At 53.9% G+C, this 15,732-nt stretch overlaps 1 protein-coding gene across 2 annotated transcripts in view; it reads left to right on the top strand.

Annotated features, from left to right (window-relative positions):
• ITPK1 (inositol-tetrakisphosphate 1-kinase) overlaps nt 1-15,732 on the top strand; it is a 172,532-nt gene that overhangs the window by 108,821 nt on the left and 47,979 nt on the right. For both annotated transcript variants that reach the window (XM_070594655.1, XM_070594656.1), the window contains one exon: nt 14,614-14,731. In XM_070594655.1, the coding sequence (XP_070450756.1) occupies nt 14,614-14,731 (118 nt within the window). The remainder of the gene's footprint in view (nt 1-14,613; nt 14,732-15,732) is intronic.

Genomic DNA, 15,732 nt, shown 5'->3' with positions numbered 1-15,732 from the left:
GCTGCCTGTAGATCACCCCCAATCGTGATGAGTGAAAACGTCTCCAGACGTGGCCAGCTGTCCCCTGGGGGGCACATTCACCCCTGGTTGAGACCCCTTCATTTCTCAGAGCACAGCAGCTCTGAGAGCCTCAGCGGGTCGGTAAAGCTGCTCGTGTTTCCTAAGCGTGGATGCCGGGGCCTCACTGTCTGGTGTTGGAGATCAGCCTGTAGGCCGAGAGGTCTGTAGTCCCGTGGGTTTTACTTCCCAACACCTGCAGCAGAAAACTCGCCTTCCACTCTCATCCTGGGCGGTCTTGGGGCCAGACTCCCTGACTGGCTGCTGTGCCGCCCCTGTGGGCTGCGTGCCCCCAGTAAAGCCCCAGTGTGGTTTTCTTCCACTTTGTGTAGTAAGTCATGAAGTCTCTCACCAGCCAGGAGTCAGACTGCGCAGGTGCTGAGCCTTTACCCACCTGGGTTCCCGAGACAGACAGAGGGAGGCACGAGGACCTTCTCTGAGCCCCTGCCTGCACAGCCCACGCCCCCGGGGCTTCCAGCGTCTGACCTGGCCCTTTATCTCAGTCTCTACGTTGATCTGTGAGATCATTCATCAAATGACTGTCATGTTGTTCATTCAGCAAGTCTTAACTGAGCACTTACTGTGTGCCAGGAATCATAAAAGACGTTGTAGACTCAATGATAAATAAGACGGATCAGGTGGATGCAGCCCCTGCCCCCACAGAGAGTGTGTGTGTGTGTGTGTGGTGTGTGTGTGTGTGAGGGGGCAGGGGTGGTACAAAGGGAACACAAGTGAAGGGAGGAAAAAGTAACACCATCTCTGATTGGGGTAAGTTCTAGGAAGGAGAAAAGTCAGGGCCTGTGATAATGGGGAGGGTCTCACCACCTCGTCCTGCAGCCTCCTAGAGGAGTTAGCGCTTGAGATGAGGCCTGAGGAGCCTGGGAAATGAGGGAGACTGTGGCACAGGCGGAGGGAGCAGCGTCTGCCCAGGCCCTTCTGCAGGGTGGGCACGGAGGCCCGAGGACCTGAAGTAAGTGGCTCCGGCCAGAGCACAGTGGCCAGGGGAGAGTGTGCGAACTGGGCTGGAGGGCAGGCGGGAGCCAGACCAAGCGGCGCCTGGTGGCCCCTGAGGAGCTCTGGGCAGCTCTTTGAGGAGTTCTAAGCAGGGGTGTGGGGAGAGGACAGGATTAGGGACAGGTAACATCATGCAGAGTCTTCTCCCTGATCACCTGAGTTGAACAAGAGCCATTTTCTAGCTCCACAGCTGTCTGGGGAGGATGGGTCAGCACCCCGTGGTGGGGATTTGGGGCAGCGGGCTGATGCTTGCTTGGTGACAGGATGACTCCTACCCCCGAGCGTGCCTGATGGCCACCTGTTCCAGGAAGGCTGGGGCGCCAGCAGGAAGGCAGACAGCTGTCTGCAGCACCCAGTATCATTGCCAGGGTCGCCTCTGGCAGCAGTAGCCGTCTCTGTTCTCAGGCAGCCAGATCCTGGCTGGAAGCTGGGAAGGCTGGGGTGGCTGAGTGCAGGCATGAGGGGCCCAGGTGTCCTCTGGCCTGAGCGACCCTCAGTGGTTCCAGAGTTAGCAGCATGCTGCAAACTCTGCACTGGTTCCAGACGACCCTTCTTTCCCCGCTGACAGCAGTGTGGGTACCCCGAGTTCTGGCTGTGAGTAAGGCTTGCACACCCAGCGAAGGAGGTCGGGGAGCCTGTGGGCATTAGGGAGGCCTCAGCTTGTCCTGGGAACTGAGAGCTGGGCTCTGGCTGGAGGGCTGTGGGTGCGGCGGGCGGGGCAGGCAGAGCAGGCCTTTGGCCTGGATCCTGGGAAGCTGCCTGAAGGCAGGGGCAGCTGCACAGTCTCACCTGGGCAGGTGTGTGGAGAAGGCACCGGGAGTATGGAGAAGGCACCGGGTGTGTGGACTGGGTGCATCCTTAGGGGTTAAGACAGGTGTTTAAGGAATGAGGGTGCTACTGCTGAGCTGGAGCAGAACTGAGGGCCTGGGACCTCGTCCCCACTTTGCTCAGCTGTGACCGTTGGGCCAGGTGACTGCTGAGACCCCCTCCAGCCCAGACGGTGATCCCCGATTGGGAATGCTAGCCTGTCCTGGCTTAGCATCAGCCCATGAGGAGATGCCTTCTCCCGACCAGGACCCAGCCCTGCAGATGCCCCTCCCAGCTCCAGAGGCCGTGTGTGGCCTCTGTCTCTGTTTCCCTGGAGGACCTGTGTAGTGTCATGGCACTGTGACAGGACGTGTGACAACCGTCAGGTGAATAGCCTGGCTGGGCACGTTGCCAGCCTCCTGCTGATGGAAAATGGAGAAGGCTTATAAATTGGTGCTGAAATCTGGGAACAGAAAGGGAGGTATTGTTTTCCGTGGGGGGCCTGGGCAAGAGGCGGGAGAAGGCCCTTACTGTCTCGAAGAATAGTGTTCAGTGTCCTTCCAGCCCTCTCTTCTGAAGTGTTCTGGGTTATATTTTGGCCAGAGCTACATTTTTTTGTGGACTCTTCTGCCAGCTCTGTCAACAACAGTTTCCCCCCAACAGGACCATGGCTTCTCCCAGTCACGCTCGCCCTGCTTGTCGGGGGGCTGCGTGAGGCATGTGACACCATGACAGCTCACACCATCTGGGAAGATGACCCAGGTGGACGGACGGTTGTGGGTGCCCGTGACCTGGAGGCCACAGGTGTGCACACTGAGGCAGGCGTGCAAAGTCACACACCCAGGAGAACCTGTTGTCTTTCTGGGTGCTCAGGTCCAGGCCTGCCCCATGCAAGCACTCTCTTAGGAGCTCCCCCCCCACCCCCCAGTGTGGAAAGGGGTTTCCCTCTGCGTCTTTGGTGCAGGTCCCGTACAGTTCATTCTGGAGGGTGGGGTCTGGGTGTTCGGACCTCTCCTCATCCTTTCTGAACCTCTTGTTCTCTGAGTGTCTCTCCGTCACCAGTGATAAATGGGGGTTATTGCTGCCTTCTGCTCCATGGAAGCTTTGTCTGCCCTTCCCACATGCTCCCGTTTCCCCCACCTCCATCCAGTGCAGCCTGGGACCATGAATTTTACCCCTCTGCAATTGGACTTTGATTCTGGTGGCTTTCCCTATGTCTCTGCTAGGCTCTTGGCAGTCCTGACCTATTTTGGTAATATGTGCATACGCAACAAATTAAAAAATGGGGTCTCCTCCTGCCCCTGCTACCCAGCCTGCTGGTTTCTGTCTTGTTGGTGCCAGCAGCCTTAAACCTTTTCGGGGGTGGGGTGGGCGGGGGAGGGGGTTGTTTCTGTGTATGTGAACAAAGAAGGTCTTTCCTCCCCCACACAAAGCCATTCTGTATGATACATCTTGGAAGTGATTTCATATCAGCCCTTTGGGCTGCCTCATCCTTTTTGATGGCTGCATAGTATTCTGTTAAATGGCCTTAATGTCCTTTTCTTAACCAGTTCTTTGCTGAGGGACATTTAGGACATTTCCGATCGTGTTGTGGAAACGTGCTACAGTGATTAAATAGCCTTGTGCGGATATCTTCCTGTACATCTGTGGGGAGTTCTATGGGATAAATGCCTAGAAATAGAAATGCTGACTTTATCCATTCGTAATTTTGGCTGTTACCTGATTTTTCTCCATAGAAGTTAGATTAGTTGCACTCCCACCAGCCAAGCGCTGGCCCGCATCCCCCCCTTTGGGAGGTGTTTCCATTCAGTTTAAGTTGGCATGGAGTCGCAGAGTATCGGAGAATGCCAGCATCCTAATGGTCCCGTCCTCATCTGTTGTTTCTGCCGCACACGTTCAGGGCCCTGGGAAGGGCAGCATCTGTGCCAGGCTCATGGCCTTGCTGCACTTTGAACCTGGGCCGCCTTGCTCCTGCCCAGTGCTTGCGTGCTCGTCCCTGTGCCGTAAGTGCCTGAGCGCATGGGTTTAAACAATGGGTCTGAAGAGCAGTAGGCCTGGGGGCACGTGGCGTCATGATTTTCCTTTCACCAGTGCTGCCAAGTCATAGAGACCATATTGTGCCAAAGGTCGGGCAATGTCTCAGTCCTTCCCAAACAGCGAAGGCCAGCGCACATGTCCCTAAGGCCAGCACTGCATCTGACACGCTGCACAGGCCTCGTCCCTCCCCAGCTCGGCTGCTGGGCCTTGCACAGCACTTGACTGCTCACTGCAAAACTCAGAGCTGGCCCCATCGCTCCCTGGCTCAGGACCCTGTTGCTTTAGGATCACGTCCAAATTCCTTGGCTGGTGTGTCTCCAGCTGTCTGTCCCGCCGTCTGCTTTAACATGACCTCCCCTTTGACACCTACATCCACCCAGCCACGCCGGGCACCTCACCTGTGCCTTTGCTTTTGCTGTCCCTCTGCTTGGGATGCCTGTGACCCTTTGTGGTTCAGTATCACTGTCCTCTGGAAACCCTCTCTCCTCCCCTTCTCCCCCCTCCCTACCTGCACCCCTGTGCATTCCCTCATGGCCACACTCCTCTACTCTGTGATCACCAGTCCCCCCACACCTCTCCCACTGAGGAGCCCCCAGTTAGGGTGGGCAGAATGTGCTGCTCTGCAGCTGAAGAGGTGCCCCCCCATACACACACACACACACACACACACATACACACACACTTCCTAGGGATCCCGCTGTCCCTGGTCTCGTGCCCTCTGGGGGGCCTCAGGCTTAGTGCTCAGACACTAGCGATCTCTCCAGAATAGTGACGAGGATTGATTAAGACCAAGGAGTCTGCCGGCACGGAGGCCCACCTCCCCTGAGGATTTTAGAAAGGTTAGAGGAGATGCCCTCCTCACGCCAGGGCTGAGTCTGTAAGAAAGGGAGAATCGCCTTAGCACTGCACAGAAACACAGCCTTGGGGGCTGGATGGTCTTGCCTGAGTGAGTGAACGGGCGTCTGTCCATGACACGGAGCCGTTGTGTGTCTGTCACTCGTATGGCTGGCCTGCTCGCCCTCTTCTCTCTACAGTTCCGGGCACGTGCCTCCTTGCCCTGCCGAGATCGGGTCCTTTGTGGTCATTACGCATCGGGTGGGTGTGCTCCAGGGCAGCAAGCCCCAGCCTCCCGCATGTGGATGTCTCCACCTGGGGAAATGGTCTGGCTCCTCCATTCTGGGGTTGTCTAAGAGCTTTGTTTGTTCATTCTTCACAGCACAGAATCAAAGAATCCTGGGACTTACAAGTCAGAAAGGATGTTATAAATGCGTTTTCTGACCCTCTCATTTTATAGAGGGGAAATCTGAGATACAGAGAATTTAAGTGACTTTCAGAAGCACTCGTAAAGTTAATGGCAGTTCTAGAACTTGAAGCCAGATTTCTTGACTCTGCCTTTGCCTTAATTTTCACAGTGTCTCGGGGTCTTTGTGCTGGAATTGGGACTGGCTAGGTGCACTGGGCTGAAAGAGGTGGTCTGCCAGTAATTGGAAGGCAGAAGCCTTGGCTGACTGTCAGGGACTGTTACACAGATTGCACACTCCACAAGCTCGGTGATAGACTCTGCAAATGGCACCCCGTGTGGCTGAACTTGGTGGTCCTGCCTGCCCCTGGTGTCTGCTGGCCACTGCTGCAATCTTCTCTTGGCCTCTAGTAGCCCGCTCCCAAAGTTGAGCTGCATGAATTTCCAGCCCCAGCTCCATGCCAGACCTGGCTGCCTCTTCAGACCCCTGGCCTGTGGTTCTTGAACAGCTGTGGGTGCTAGGGTTTAGCCAGGACTGTGGTTGGCTGCCGGGCCCATTGTGTTACATCACGGCTCCCTGGCTTAGCGTGGATTCCTCAGGACTACCTGTGGTGTGGTTTTCTGTAAGCTGTAATGAATAGGCAGGTATTCTGGGTGGTGCCAGGAAGGCTTTGCCTGGGGGACGTTTGGCCCTGGCCTTGGTTGGTCTGTGAATGGTGGTTGATTTCACAGCTGCTGTGGTCTGCCCAGAGGATTCCTCAGTTGTCCTCCCCAGAAAGCTCTGCTCAGCCTGGCTCATGACCCCATCCTCACGTGGAGCTGACCCCCCAGGGACAGGTTGCATGTCTGCAGACGTGTGCTGTGCCTTTGAAGGTGCGATGGCCCGCGACACTGCTGTGTTGTTCGCTCTCCTTCCATGCGGACCCATCCTTCACTCGGTAGGTGTTCACTGTGGCCTGCCTGTGTGTCCAGCACGTGCCAGCCCTGAGGACCTTACACATGTCCTTCCCTTGGTGCCATGCAGAACCTCCTCCCAGGCCACTGTGGACACTGGCATCTGGTCGTGTCATATTTTTTACTTTCCTAAGAGGCATCTCTCTTCTAGTCATGGTAGTTTATCTTGATCCAAGATGGGAACAAATGCAAAGACTCTGGCCCGATGTGCTGGCCCCTCGGGGGCCATTAGAAGAAGAGGGAGCCAGGGTGGCCCCTGGGGTGGTAAAAGGAGCAGAGGGGGCCGCAGTGTCACCTCTGCCACTTCACTGTGTGACCTTGGGCTAATTTCCACTTCCTTTCTGAAAAGACGGGCTGGAATAAGGGACCCTTAGGTCTCGCAAGGTCTGACCATCTGTGACTCTGCCTCTGGGAAAGAAATTTGCAAACTCTGGGCCATTTTTCCTGACTTTACCTTCTGCTGGCACCAAATGCAGTGTGCCTGGTCTCACGGGCGGAACCACCAGGCTAAAGGCCTGGGCTTGGGTTGGCAGGACATGAGAAAGGCTTACTTTTCTGCTTTAACATAAACTTTAAAAGAATGCACCTGAGTCATCCTGGCTGTAGCTAGAATTGAGGTGCTTTTCCTTAAGCCGGGCCTTCCCATGCCTTGCTTGGCTGACTAGAGGGCTCTGGAGCCAAATGGCCTGGGCTCAGAAGCCGTCTTGGCTACTTCCTAGCCGGGAGAGCCTGGGCAAGGTTCTGAGGTGCTCTGGCTCAGTTTCCCTGTCTGTCAAATGGGGCCGCTAATAGGACCTAAGGCATAGGGTTGTTGTGAGGAATTAAATGTGTCCACTCCTGCAAAGTGTGTAGAACATTGTCTTGCACTTGGCGAGCCTTCAGGAAAGGTTAGCTGCTGTCATCCCCATTATTATTGTAATTATTAATAATAGTAACTCATCCTAGAATCTTGCCAGGACCCCCATCATGGCATTAAGACTTTAGGAACCAGAAGCTTCCTGGCTTTCACCCGCCACTTTGTGGAAGGAGCTGGTTAAAAGGCCAGCCTTTGTGGGCATCAGCTGGAAGGTCTGGGCTTGCGCTGTGCTCTCAGGGAGAGCCAGAAGGAGCAGGATTATGCTGAGTAAGCCCGAGGCCACCTCCTTTCCCATAAAAGCCCCGTGAGTAGTTTTTAACAGCCACGAGAAAGTAATTGGAGTTCCTCCCCGGGGTTCGTCTGGTGGCCGAGTGCTAACTGGAGCTCACAGACCCTGACTCGTGGGGTCCTGGGAATCTGCCGGGGGAGTTTCTTCAGTGCATGGCGTGTGGGGTTCGTCTTGAGTGCTGACACTTACCTACTTCTAGAACCAACAGAGACTCAGGATTCTGAAGTCCCACTGGGGCTAGCACAACAGGTTGTTGTCGCCCCCAAGTGACCGCTGCTACGCTCAGTGGTGACGGCTGCCGTGGCTGTGGGGGAGGCGAGGCAGAGTTGCAGCCCGGTTTCCAGCCTTGATCTGCTCCACATAGGAGACTGGCATCCCAGAGAGGGTGACGCAGGCAGGCCAGGCTGCAGAGCAGGGACAGGAATCCAGGGCTGTGCTGTGCAGTCCAGTGCTTGCTTGCTTCCTTTTTTGTTTTTTTAGTTGAAGTATAATATACACATGGAAAAGTGTACCTGTCGCACGTGAACAGCTTGATGAATTTTCACAAACCAGAGACACAGGTGCCTAGTGCCAGATCCACCAGGAGGGCGGTGTCACTCCCAGGGCTGCTCATGGGCTCCCTGCTCCTTCCCTTCCCTGCCACCCTGCCCCTCTCTTTCCACTCTCAGAGCCTCTGTCCTCCCACGTGACATCCTCCTCCCGGGGGTGGGGGACAGGGGTGCTGGAGGAAAGGAGGCTGGTTACCAAACCAGGAGATGGACTTTCTCTAACAAACTGGGTGCTCTCAGATCAGTGTTCCACGAATGGCTCCCAGCCTGGTCCTCCCACACTGCTCCTGCTAGCAGGACTTTTCTGAAACTTACCTCCCATCCTACAAAATTCTCCTAAAAGGCTGCTCGGCCTCTCCCTCCAGCTTTTAGGTTAACCTGCAGAAGGCTTGGCAGGGGGCCTGGTGCTTAGCCTGCCCAGCTCTGTGCATGGCTCCTGTCTGGCCTTCACCAGGCTGTTCCCATCTCGGCCCGCTAGAGATGGAGAGCTCCCTGAGAACAGCGGTGTGAGGCTCGCCCTTGCTGTGGTGCTCCGGAGGTGTCTGCTGAGGTACGACTACCCAGGCAGTTGTTGTTCAGATAGCCGGCCGTCCAGACACCCAGCAGGGGCCTCTGCTCGTCCCATGGGAGGTCTGGGCAGCGCCCAGCCTCTTCGTTCTCGTCCTCCCACCACTGACCCCAGGCTTCAGTCTTCTCTTTCCTGTTCTAGACCTGCCTGACCGAATTGTGTACAGCTTCTTCAGCACTTAGATTTGAAGTGGGTCCTTAGACTTTCTGGGAATTGAAAACACTAGAGCCACATAACTTGTGTTTGGGTGGGTCATAGGTATGCCCTGGAGGCCTTGGGTTTGCCATTGCAATGGCTGGTTTGAATCCTGCCAAAGCCCCAGCTGGTCATGTGACCTTGAGCTGGCCACTGGGCCTCTCAGAGACTCAGTTTCTTCATCTATAAAATGGAAATGAAAATAGGGATGTTCACGCAGTCGACCCACAGGCATTGCCCTGATAATCAAATCGAATATTTTGTGTGATGGCAGCTTTTGAAAACCAGAAAGTACTATATTTTGTATACCACGATGGAGTATCATGATTACAGTCTGAAATATCCGTGCCTGAAGAGCTGAGAAGTTCTGTGGTGTTTTTCATTCTTACTAAGAGAAATGAAAACTTAGTCCACACAAAAACTTGTACACGAATGTTTGTAGCAGCGTTACTCATAGTAGACGTAAAATGGAAACAATCCAAATGTCTGTCAGCCAATGAACAGATAAACAAAACATGGTATATCCGTACCGTGGGATATTATTCAGCCATAAAAAGGAGTGAAGCAGCAACACACGCTACAACATGGACGAGCCTTGAAAATGTGCTGAGTGAAAGAAGCCAGTCACAAAAGACCACATATGACTCCACTTCTATGGAATCTCCAGAATAGGCAAATCTGCAGAGACAGAAAGTGGTTTCCAGGGTCTGGGGGGAATGGGGAACTTAGGGCTGGTAACTCAAAGGTGTGGGATTTCTTTTTGAGGTGATGAAAATGTCCTAAAATTGTGCTGATGGTTTGATAACTCTGTCAACATACTAAAAGCCATCGAATTGTAGACTGTAAGTGGGTAAATTGCATGGTATGTGCATTACACCTCAATAAACCTGTTTTTAAAAAAATCCCACGAGGCAGGAACTATTACAATCTCCATTTTCCAGATGAAGATTGAGGTTTGTGGAGGCCCAGAGGCACAAGTGGGCAAGGCAGGGTTCCTCTCCAGGTCTGGTGGCCTCCATCTCTGCTCCTACACGTGTCACCCCTTCTCAGCGTTGGCCTTCACTTGACAGAGGAGGCAGCCTCGGCCCGGACAGGAGAAGTGGCTTCCAGCGCTCTGTGCTGCCCCTTCCTCCAGCCCAGCTGCCCACCCCCGAGAGGAGATTCCAGAGCGGTCCCCGGGGGCGGAATTTACCAATCCTGCCTCAGTTAGGCCATGCCCACGGGGCTCTCAGGCATGCATAGCCCAGTGGGTGGTGTTTCAGCAGCGGGTCACGAGTGTGAGGAGGTGACCCCGTGTACGGGCCCTCGGTCCAGAGCACCAGGTCCAGGGCGGGCGGTATCCTTGACTCACAAAAGCTCCTCCTGGGCATGATGTTCCATTTATCTAGTTTTTCCTCTCTCTTTTTTTTTGAGGAAGATTAGCCCTGAGCTAACATCCATGCCCATCTTCCTCCACTTTATATGTGGGACGCCTACCACAGCATGGCGTGCCAAGCGGTGCCATGTCCGCACCCGGGATCCGAACCGGTGAACCCGGCGCCACCGAGAATCGGAACGTGTGAACTTAACCACTGCACCACCGGGCTGGCCCAAGTTTTTCTCTTCTTGCTTGTGCTTTTGGTATCACATCTAAGAAACCATTGTCTAATTCAAGCCTACAAAGATTGACAGTGTTTTCTCCTAAAAGTGTTATAGTTTTAGCTCTAACTTCATCAGATTTTTATATTGGAAGAAATGCTGCTTGAAAACCATTTTATCCAGTGGTGTGCATATATAGCCAGTCCTGGGTAAATGGTAGCTGCTATTATTTAAAAATTATCAATCATGATTATTTTTATTTATTATTATCTTTACTGTAATTAATCTCTCCTTCTCATCGGGTAGCCGCCTCTGGCTCCTTCATGAAAGGTACTGTTGATGTCTGAACCCGTTTCTGGCCAGGGCAGGGCAGCATGAGCTCGGAGACCTTGGGTCAGGTTTGGCCACGAGAATCCCCATGTTGCAGAATCATGAGAACCCTCTTGGTTTTTATATCTGCCAACTACTTTCCTATCCCTGACCTCCTTGTTGCCAACCACCGCAGCTCCCCGAGATAGGTTTTATTCAAAATGCACGTTTCACACACAAAGAAACAGACGCTCAGAGATTAAGTGCAGTTTCTTGTTCATAGACATAGAGTAAGTGGCAGAGGCAGGATTTGAACCCAGGACTTCTGCGTGCGTTGTCTGTTAGATGAGAGCAAGTCCCTGTGTCTCACTTCCTGTCCATGGATGGAACTGCACAGGAGGTGGTATCTCTGGTGTTCATCTCGCTCTTCTCAATGGGCTCAGATTCCCCATGGAGAAACCTTGAGTCCCCCGAGTCCAGCAGAGGGCCCAGTGCCCCTCTTGGCATCATCATCCCATGGGCCTGGGGTGCTGGGAGCGTCTGGCTGGTCCTTGTCCCTCTGTCCATTCTGACAAACAGTTGGTGTTCTCCAGGCCCCCTCCTGGCCCTGCTGACCCAGGGCTAGATATTTCTGCCTGTCCCTCTTTCAGTCTGTGGGGAGCCGGGCTCTCCTGCTAACTTCCAGGGCCCTATCCAGGTGTTCCTCGGCAGGCCCTCTAAGGAACGTGTTTACTATTTGCCATGGAGATGGTTTGGGCCTTTCTTCCTCTGAGCGGTGATAAAATGGGATAGGGCACTCGCCCTTCCAGCAGTTTGGTGATTCTAAGAGACTTGTGAAAATGCATGAGGCCTGCAATACAATAGATAAGCTGGAAAGCTTGAAAGAAAATCCACTTGTGGATGGTGGGGTGATTGGAAAAACTCTTTGCTCTCTCTGTCCTTGTCCCAAAAGAGATAGTGTTTAGGAATAATTCTTCTGTTAATACTGGTGCTTTCATCCCGGGTCAAAAGCTTGTTGGTGCCTGCTTGTCAGATCTTTTCCCCTTTGGTTTCTTCGAGCTTCTTAGCTCCTTCCCTCATGAGTTTGGCTTAAGTTCATGTCTTAATGATTCTGAGTTCTCTTTTCAAAGGTCGCTGCCGTAATGCATAAAAGTGGAACAGAACCAGCAGCTACGCAGATAGTTTTCTCGGGACTTGGAGGGGGTTTTTGAGGGGGTGGGAGGATCGTGTCCGTGTTTTATGTGACTCAGTTGTTGAGGGAGAATTGGGGCAGCCCGTCTAAGTGCGCCTCTCTGAGACTGCCTCCTTTTTGAAGGAAGGCAGTCAGTATGTGTGTCCCCTGTAATGCCTCTAGCAAGTGGGTGTTTGTCCTGTTCTAGAGCAGTCCCCATGTGTGGCCTTGAAATCTGCCTCTGTAAATACCGGTCCTTGGTTTTCTCCCATGTAGACTGTCAAGTCATGGGTGAGGCAACTGAGACCCTGAGAAGGCAAGGGGCTTGCCCAGGGTGACCCTGGGAGGTGATAACAGTGGGAGCCTAGGTTTCTTGACCACTGGTCCCTTAATGGGTCCTCTACACAAGCTGCTTCCCAGCGTGTTGTGGGGGCAGGTGGTGAGGATAGTTCTGTGCTTTTAGGTCATAACCCAGAACATGAGTTCATGGGCCAGGATCATAGCTCCGGTGGAATGAAGCCTAGAAGACTTTGGTTCATCCACGCGTCTGCTGCACCCTGCACGATGCCCTGGGCACTGTCGGTGGTGTGAAGTTTGTTGAGTGATGACCTTTTAACCTGGGGACATTTGTATGATTTCATCCCTATATGTGCATCTTGGTGTCTCATGAATGACAGGCTCTTGGGGCAGCGTAGGCGTAGTTCCAGGAACGAGTTCTGATAAAGGAGTGTGGCCAATGGTGGGCCTGCACAGCAGAGGTGCGGGCTCTTTGGTGAGGCCGAGGCTGCAGGAGAGAAGAGCCGGGCACGGCCCCTTGGCCTGAGGGCAGCTCTGGATAAACCTTTCTGAAGGACACCCCTCAGCCCGTCCCCACGTACCCTGTGGGTGGCAAATGTGGGCTCTGCCGCATCAGCTGCCTGGCTTGTTCTGTAAGAGTGGAGCAGTGGGCCAGTCACTGTGCTAACCTGCTGACAGTGGCCTCTCTCAGGAGGAGGAGGAAGAGGGGTGGCTTGTTCACGCTCAGGTCTACAGAATGCATGTGCAGGGGGAGCGTGTAGGCTCCGTGGAGTTCGTGCATGTGAGGATGGGAAGAATGTCCTAGCTACCTCTTAGGGCTGGAGAAGATGTTTTAAAGATTCAGGGAGAAAGACACAGAGGAGCCCATAAACAGATACTCTGGCACGACACACAAGGGGGAGCAGATTTCAGGGGAAAAGTAAATATGAATCTCTGGCTTTCCTGTTGAGAGCTCTTAAAAATGATTACTAGGAACCAAAATAGTTTCCCTAAAAAGAAGAGTAATTCCAAATGGAGCTTTCTTTTTTGTTGATAAGGTTTACTAGAAAAGAAGCATTGTGGCTTTTTTCCTGGCCTTTGCTGACCTCACACACTATCTTGTAGACAGGGCGGGGAGTGGGGTGAATTAAGCTGGTGTATTCATTCCCTGGGGCTGCCGTGACAAAGTACCATGAACTGAGTGGCTTAAAACAACAGAAATTTATTGTGTGATGGATAAGGAGGCTGAAGTCTAAAACCAAGGTGTCTGCAGGGTTGGCTTCTCCTGGAGGGCCTGAGAGAGAGTCTGCTCCGTGCCTGTCTCCCGGCTTCTGGTGGTGGCTGGCAGCGCTTGCTGATCCTTTCCTTGTAGCCCCATGGTTTCAGTTGCTGTCTCCATCTTCACGTGGCCTTCTCCTTGTATGTTTCTGTCTTCAGATTTTCTCCATCTTAAAGGCACCAGTCGATGCGTTCGGGCTCACCCTAATCCAGCATGACCCCATCTTGACTTGATTATGGGTGTAAAAGACGCTATTTCCAAATAGGGTCACATCCACAAGTATGGGGGGTTAGGACTTGAACAGATCTATTGAGGTGACACAATTCAACCCACAATGACAACAGCTGGTGAATGGCTGCTCTTACCCCCAGCCTTCTCTCTGAGCCCCTCTCTTGTTATACCACCATTCCACGTTTTGGGTCTTGGAATCATAAGAGCCGGAGGGATGGTTTCCTTTACTGTGTCTGCCCAGCAAGCTGCTGTGGCCCAGTGATGTGGCTTGGGGCTCCTGTAGTCACAGAGGTGACAAGTGGCGGGGCCAGATTCTTGTGTTCTTTTCCTAGAAACATTTTGCTTTGTTTTTTGTTGAATTCTGTTATAAAATTTTTTGTTCCCCATGTGCGTTAGTGTTATTTCCCCGAGAAGATTGGAGTTTCCTTAAAGACTGATTTTGTCACAGTTCCTCTTGCGTTTCCACAGTCTACCGTGAAGTTAGTAGGTGCTGAAGGAATGCTTGTTGAGCGAGCACGTGAGGGTGAGTGGCTGTTCCGTGGAGTGCTTCTCACTCAACGCCTTCCCACAGACCTCCTAATGAACCCCGGCGTTCCACTCCCCCCTGGCCCCGCCTCAGAGTCCTTATCAGTGCAGGGTGCTAGGCCTCTCTCACTGAGTGTAGTCCACACGTGGAGCAGATCTGGTTTCAGGTGAGGCTTTATCCAGGGGTCGGACGAGCTGACCAGAACTCAGTTGCTCTCCTTTTTTCAGCTGTTTTCTCACTTTGGGCTCCATTTTTGAGTTCTGGCTCCATCAGGCCTCTCTTTCAGGTCCCAGGGTGAGTACTCCCAGCCGCCCAGTCTCCATGCTTCCGCCTCTCCTCAGTGAGTGGGAGAGTGTTCTTGTCCCAGCATTCCCAGCAAGAGTTCTGAGCCTGCCTCTGATTGGACCAGCTTGGGCCACATGTCCTCTCTGAGCCAGCAGCCCTGGGAGGTGGCATGCGCTGATTGGTCTCCCCAAAGTCCTGTGATCCCAGTGGCGCTGAGTGAGTGGAGGCAGCTTCCCAAGACCATGTGATGCCCCAAACAGAAGTGAGGGCTGGTGGGGGAGGGAGAGGGAGGGACGGATGCAGGGAGGGCCCGATGGATGGAATCTTGCTTGTCACCCTCCTTTCAGCATCAGCCTCCCCTCTCTGATCGGAGGGCTTGTGTTTTCCTTCCAGGAATACATCGACGCCCACCCCGAGACCATCGTCCTGGACCCCCTTCCCGCCATCAGGACCCTGCTGGACCGCTCCAAGTCCTACGAGCTCATCCGAAAGATCGAGGCCTACATGAAAGGTACGGACACGTGCGGCTCGGCACCTGCGGCAGGCAGCCCACCTCTACAGTCAGTTGCAAGGTGGTCATCGCATGGGGCCGGGGTGGGGTCTGGTCTTCCTAAGCACTTTGGGACAGGAAGCGGTTGAACTCCGTGGGGGCAGATGTTGTGAAGAGGGCCTTTCCTCCCTCTGTGACCAGCAGAGTTAGGAAATAAAAGCCCCAACGTGCTCTTTGGGGGAGAGAGTGGCTCCAGACACTTCAAGACAGTTGTGTTGTGTTGTGTTGAGTCCCCGGAGTGGCGATGAAGTATCCCGATAACGCACTGGGGAGAGAGCAGGAATGTGCGTGGAATAGCTCGGTGGCAGGTGGCCCGTGGAGTTGTATAACTGGGCGAGGGAGACAAACAGAATGAAAGGGGCTTTAATCAAAGGAGATACATAATGTAGCGGCTGGGCCTCGCGGGACGCTCTGTCCTCGAGGGCGGTGCCTCCCTCTGAGCTGTGAGGCTTCTCCTGCCAGCTGCAGGCTCCTGTCCCTGGCACTCATCCTCCCACCTCCTGGGCAGGGCAGCCCGGAGGGGGCGGATGGCCTTTCGACGGGGTGTGTGCGTGCGTGCATGTGAGAAGGGCTTCTGGAAGGATTCACGTTAACAGTCGCCTCCTGCTTCTCTTCGCCTGGTTCAAGTGTTCCCTGCCGAGAGCTCTGGTTTAATTTTAGGGAGAAGTGCTTTGCGTGGGCCCTGGGGCTGCATGAGGATTCACCTTAGGGGCAGGGGAGGCAGCCCCTGCTCCTGCCATCCAGACCATGAGTGTGGCCTAAAGGGGCCGCCTCGAACCCTGACCTGGATGGAGACTGGGCCTGAGGTGTCCTTTCACGTGATGGTGGGGTCAGTGGGTAGTTTGGCTCACAGGACCAAAGGCAGCCTGTCTGCAAGGGGAGCATGAGAATAATGAGAGCAGCATTTACTGGGTACACTCCAGGTGCCTGGCGTTGGGTTGAGTACTGGAGGCTCTGAGAGG

The sequence above is a fragment of the Equus przewalskii genome, chromosome 25 (assembly GCF_037783145.1).
Source record: "Equus przewalskii isolate Varuska chromosome 25, EquPr2, whole genome shotgun sequence".
Classification (NCBI taxonomy): Eukaryota; Metazoa; Chordata; class Mammalia; order Perissodactyla; family Equidae; genus Equus; species Equus przewalskii.
The sequence above is the reverse complement of the archived record's forward strand: the minus strand, read 5'-3'. Positions and strand labels throughout refer to the sequence as shown.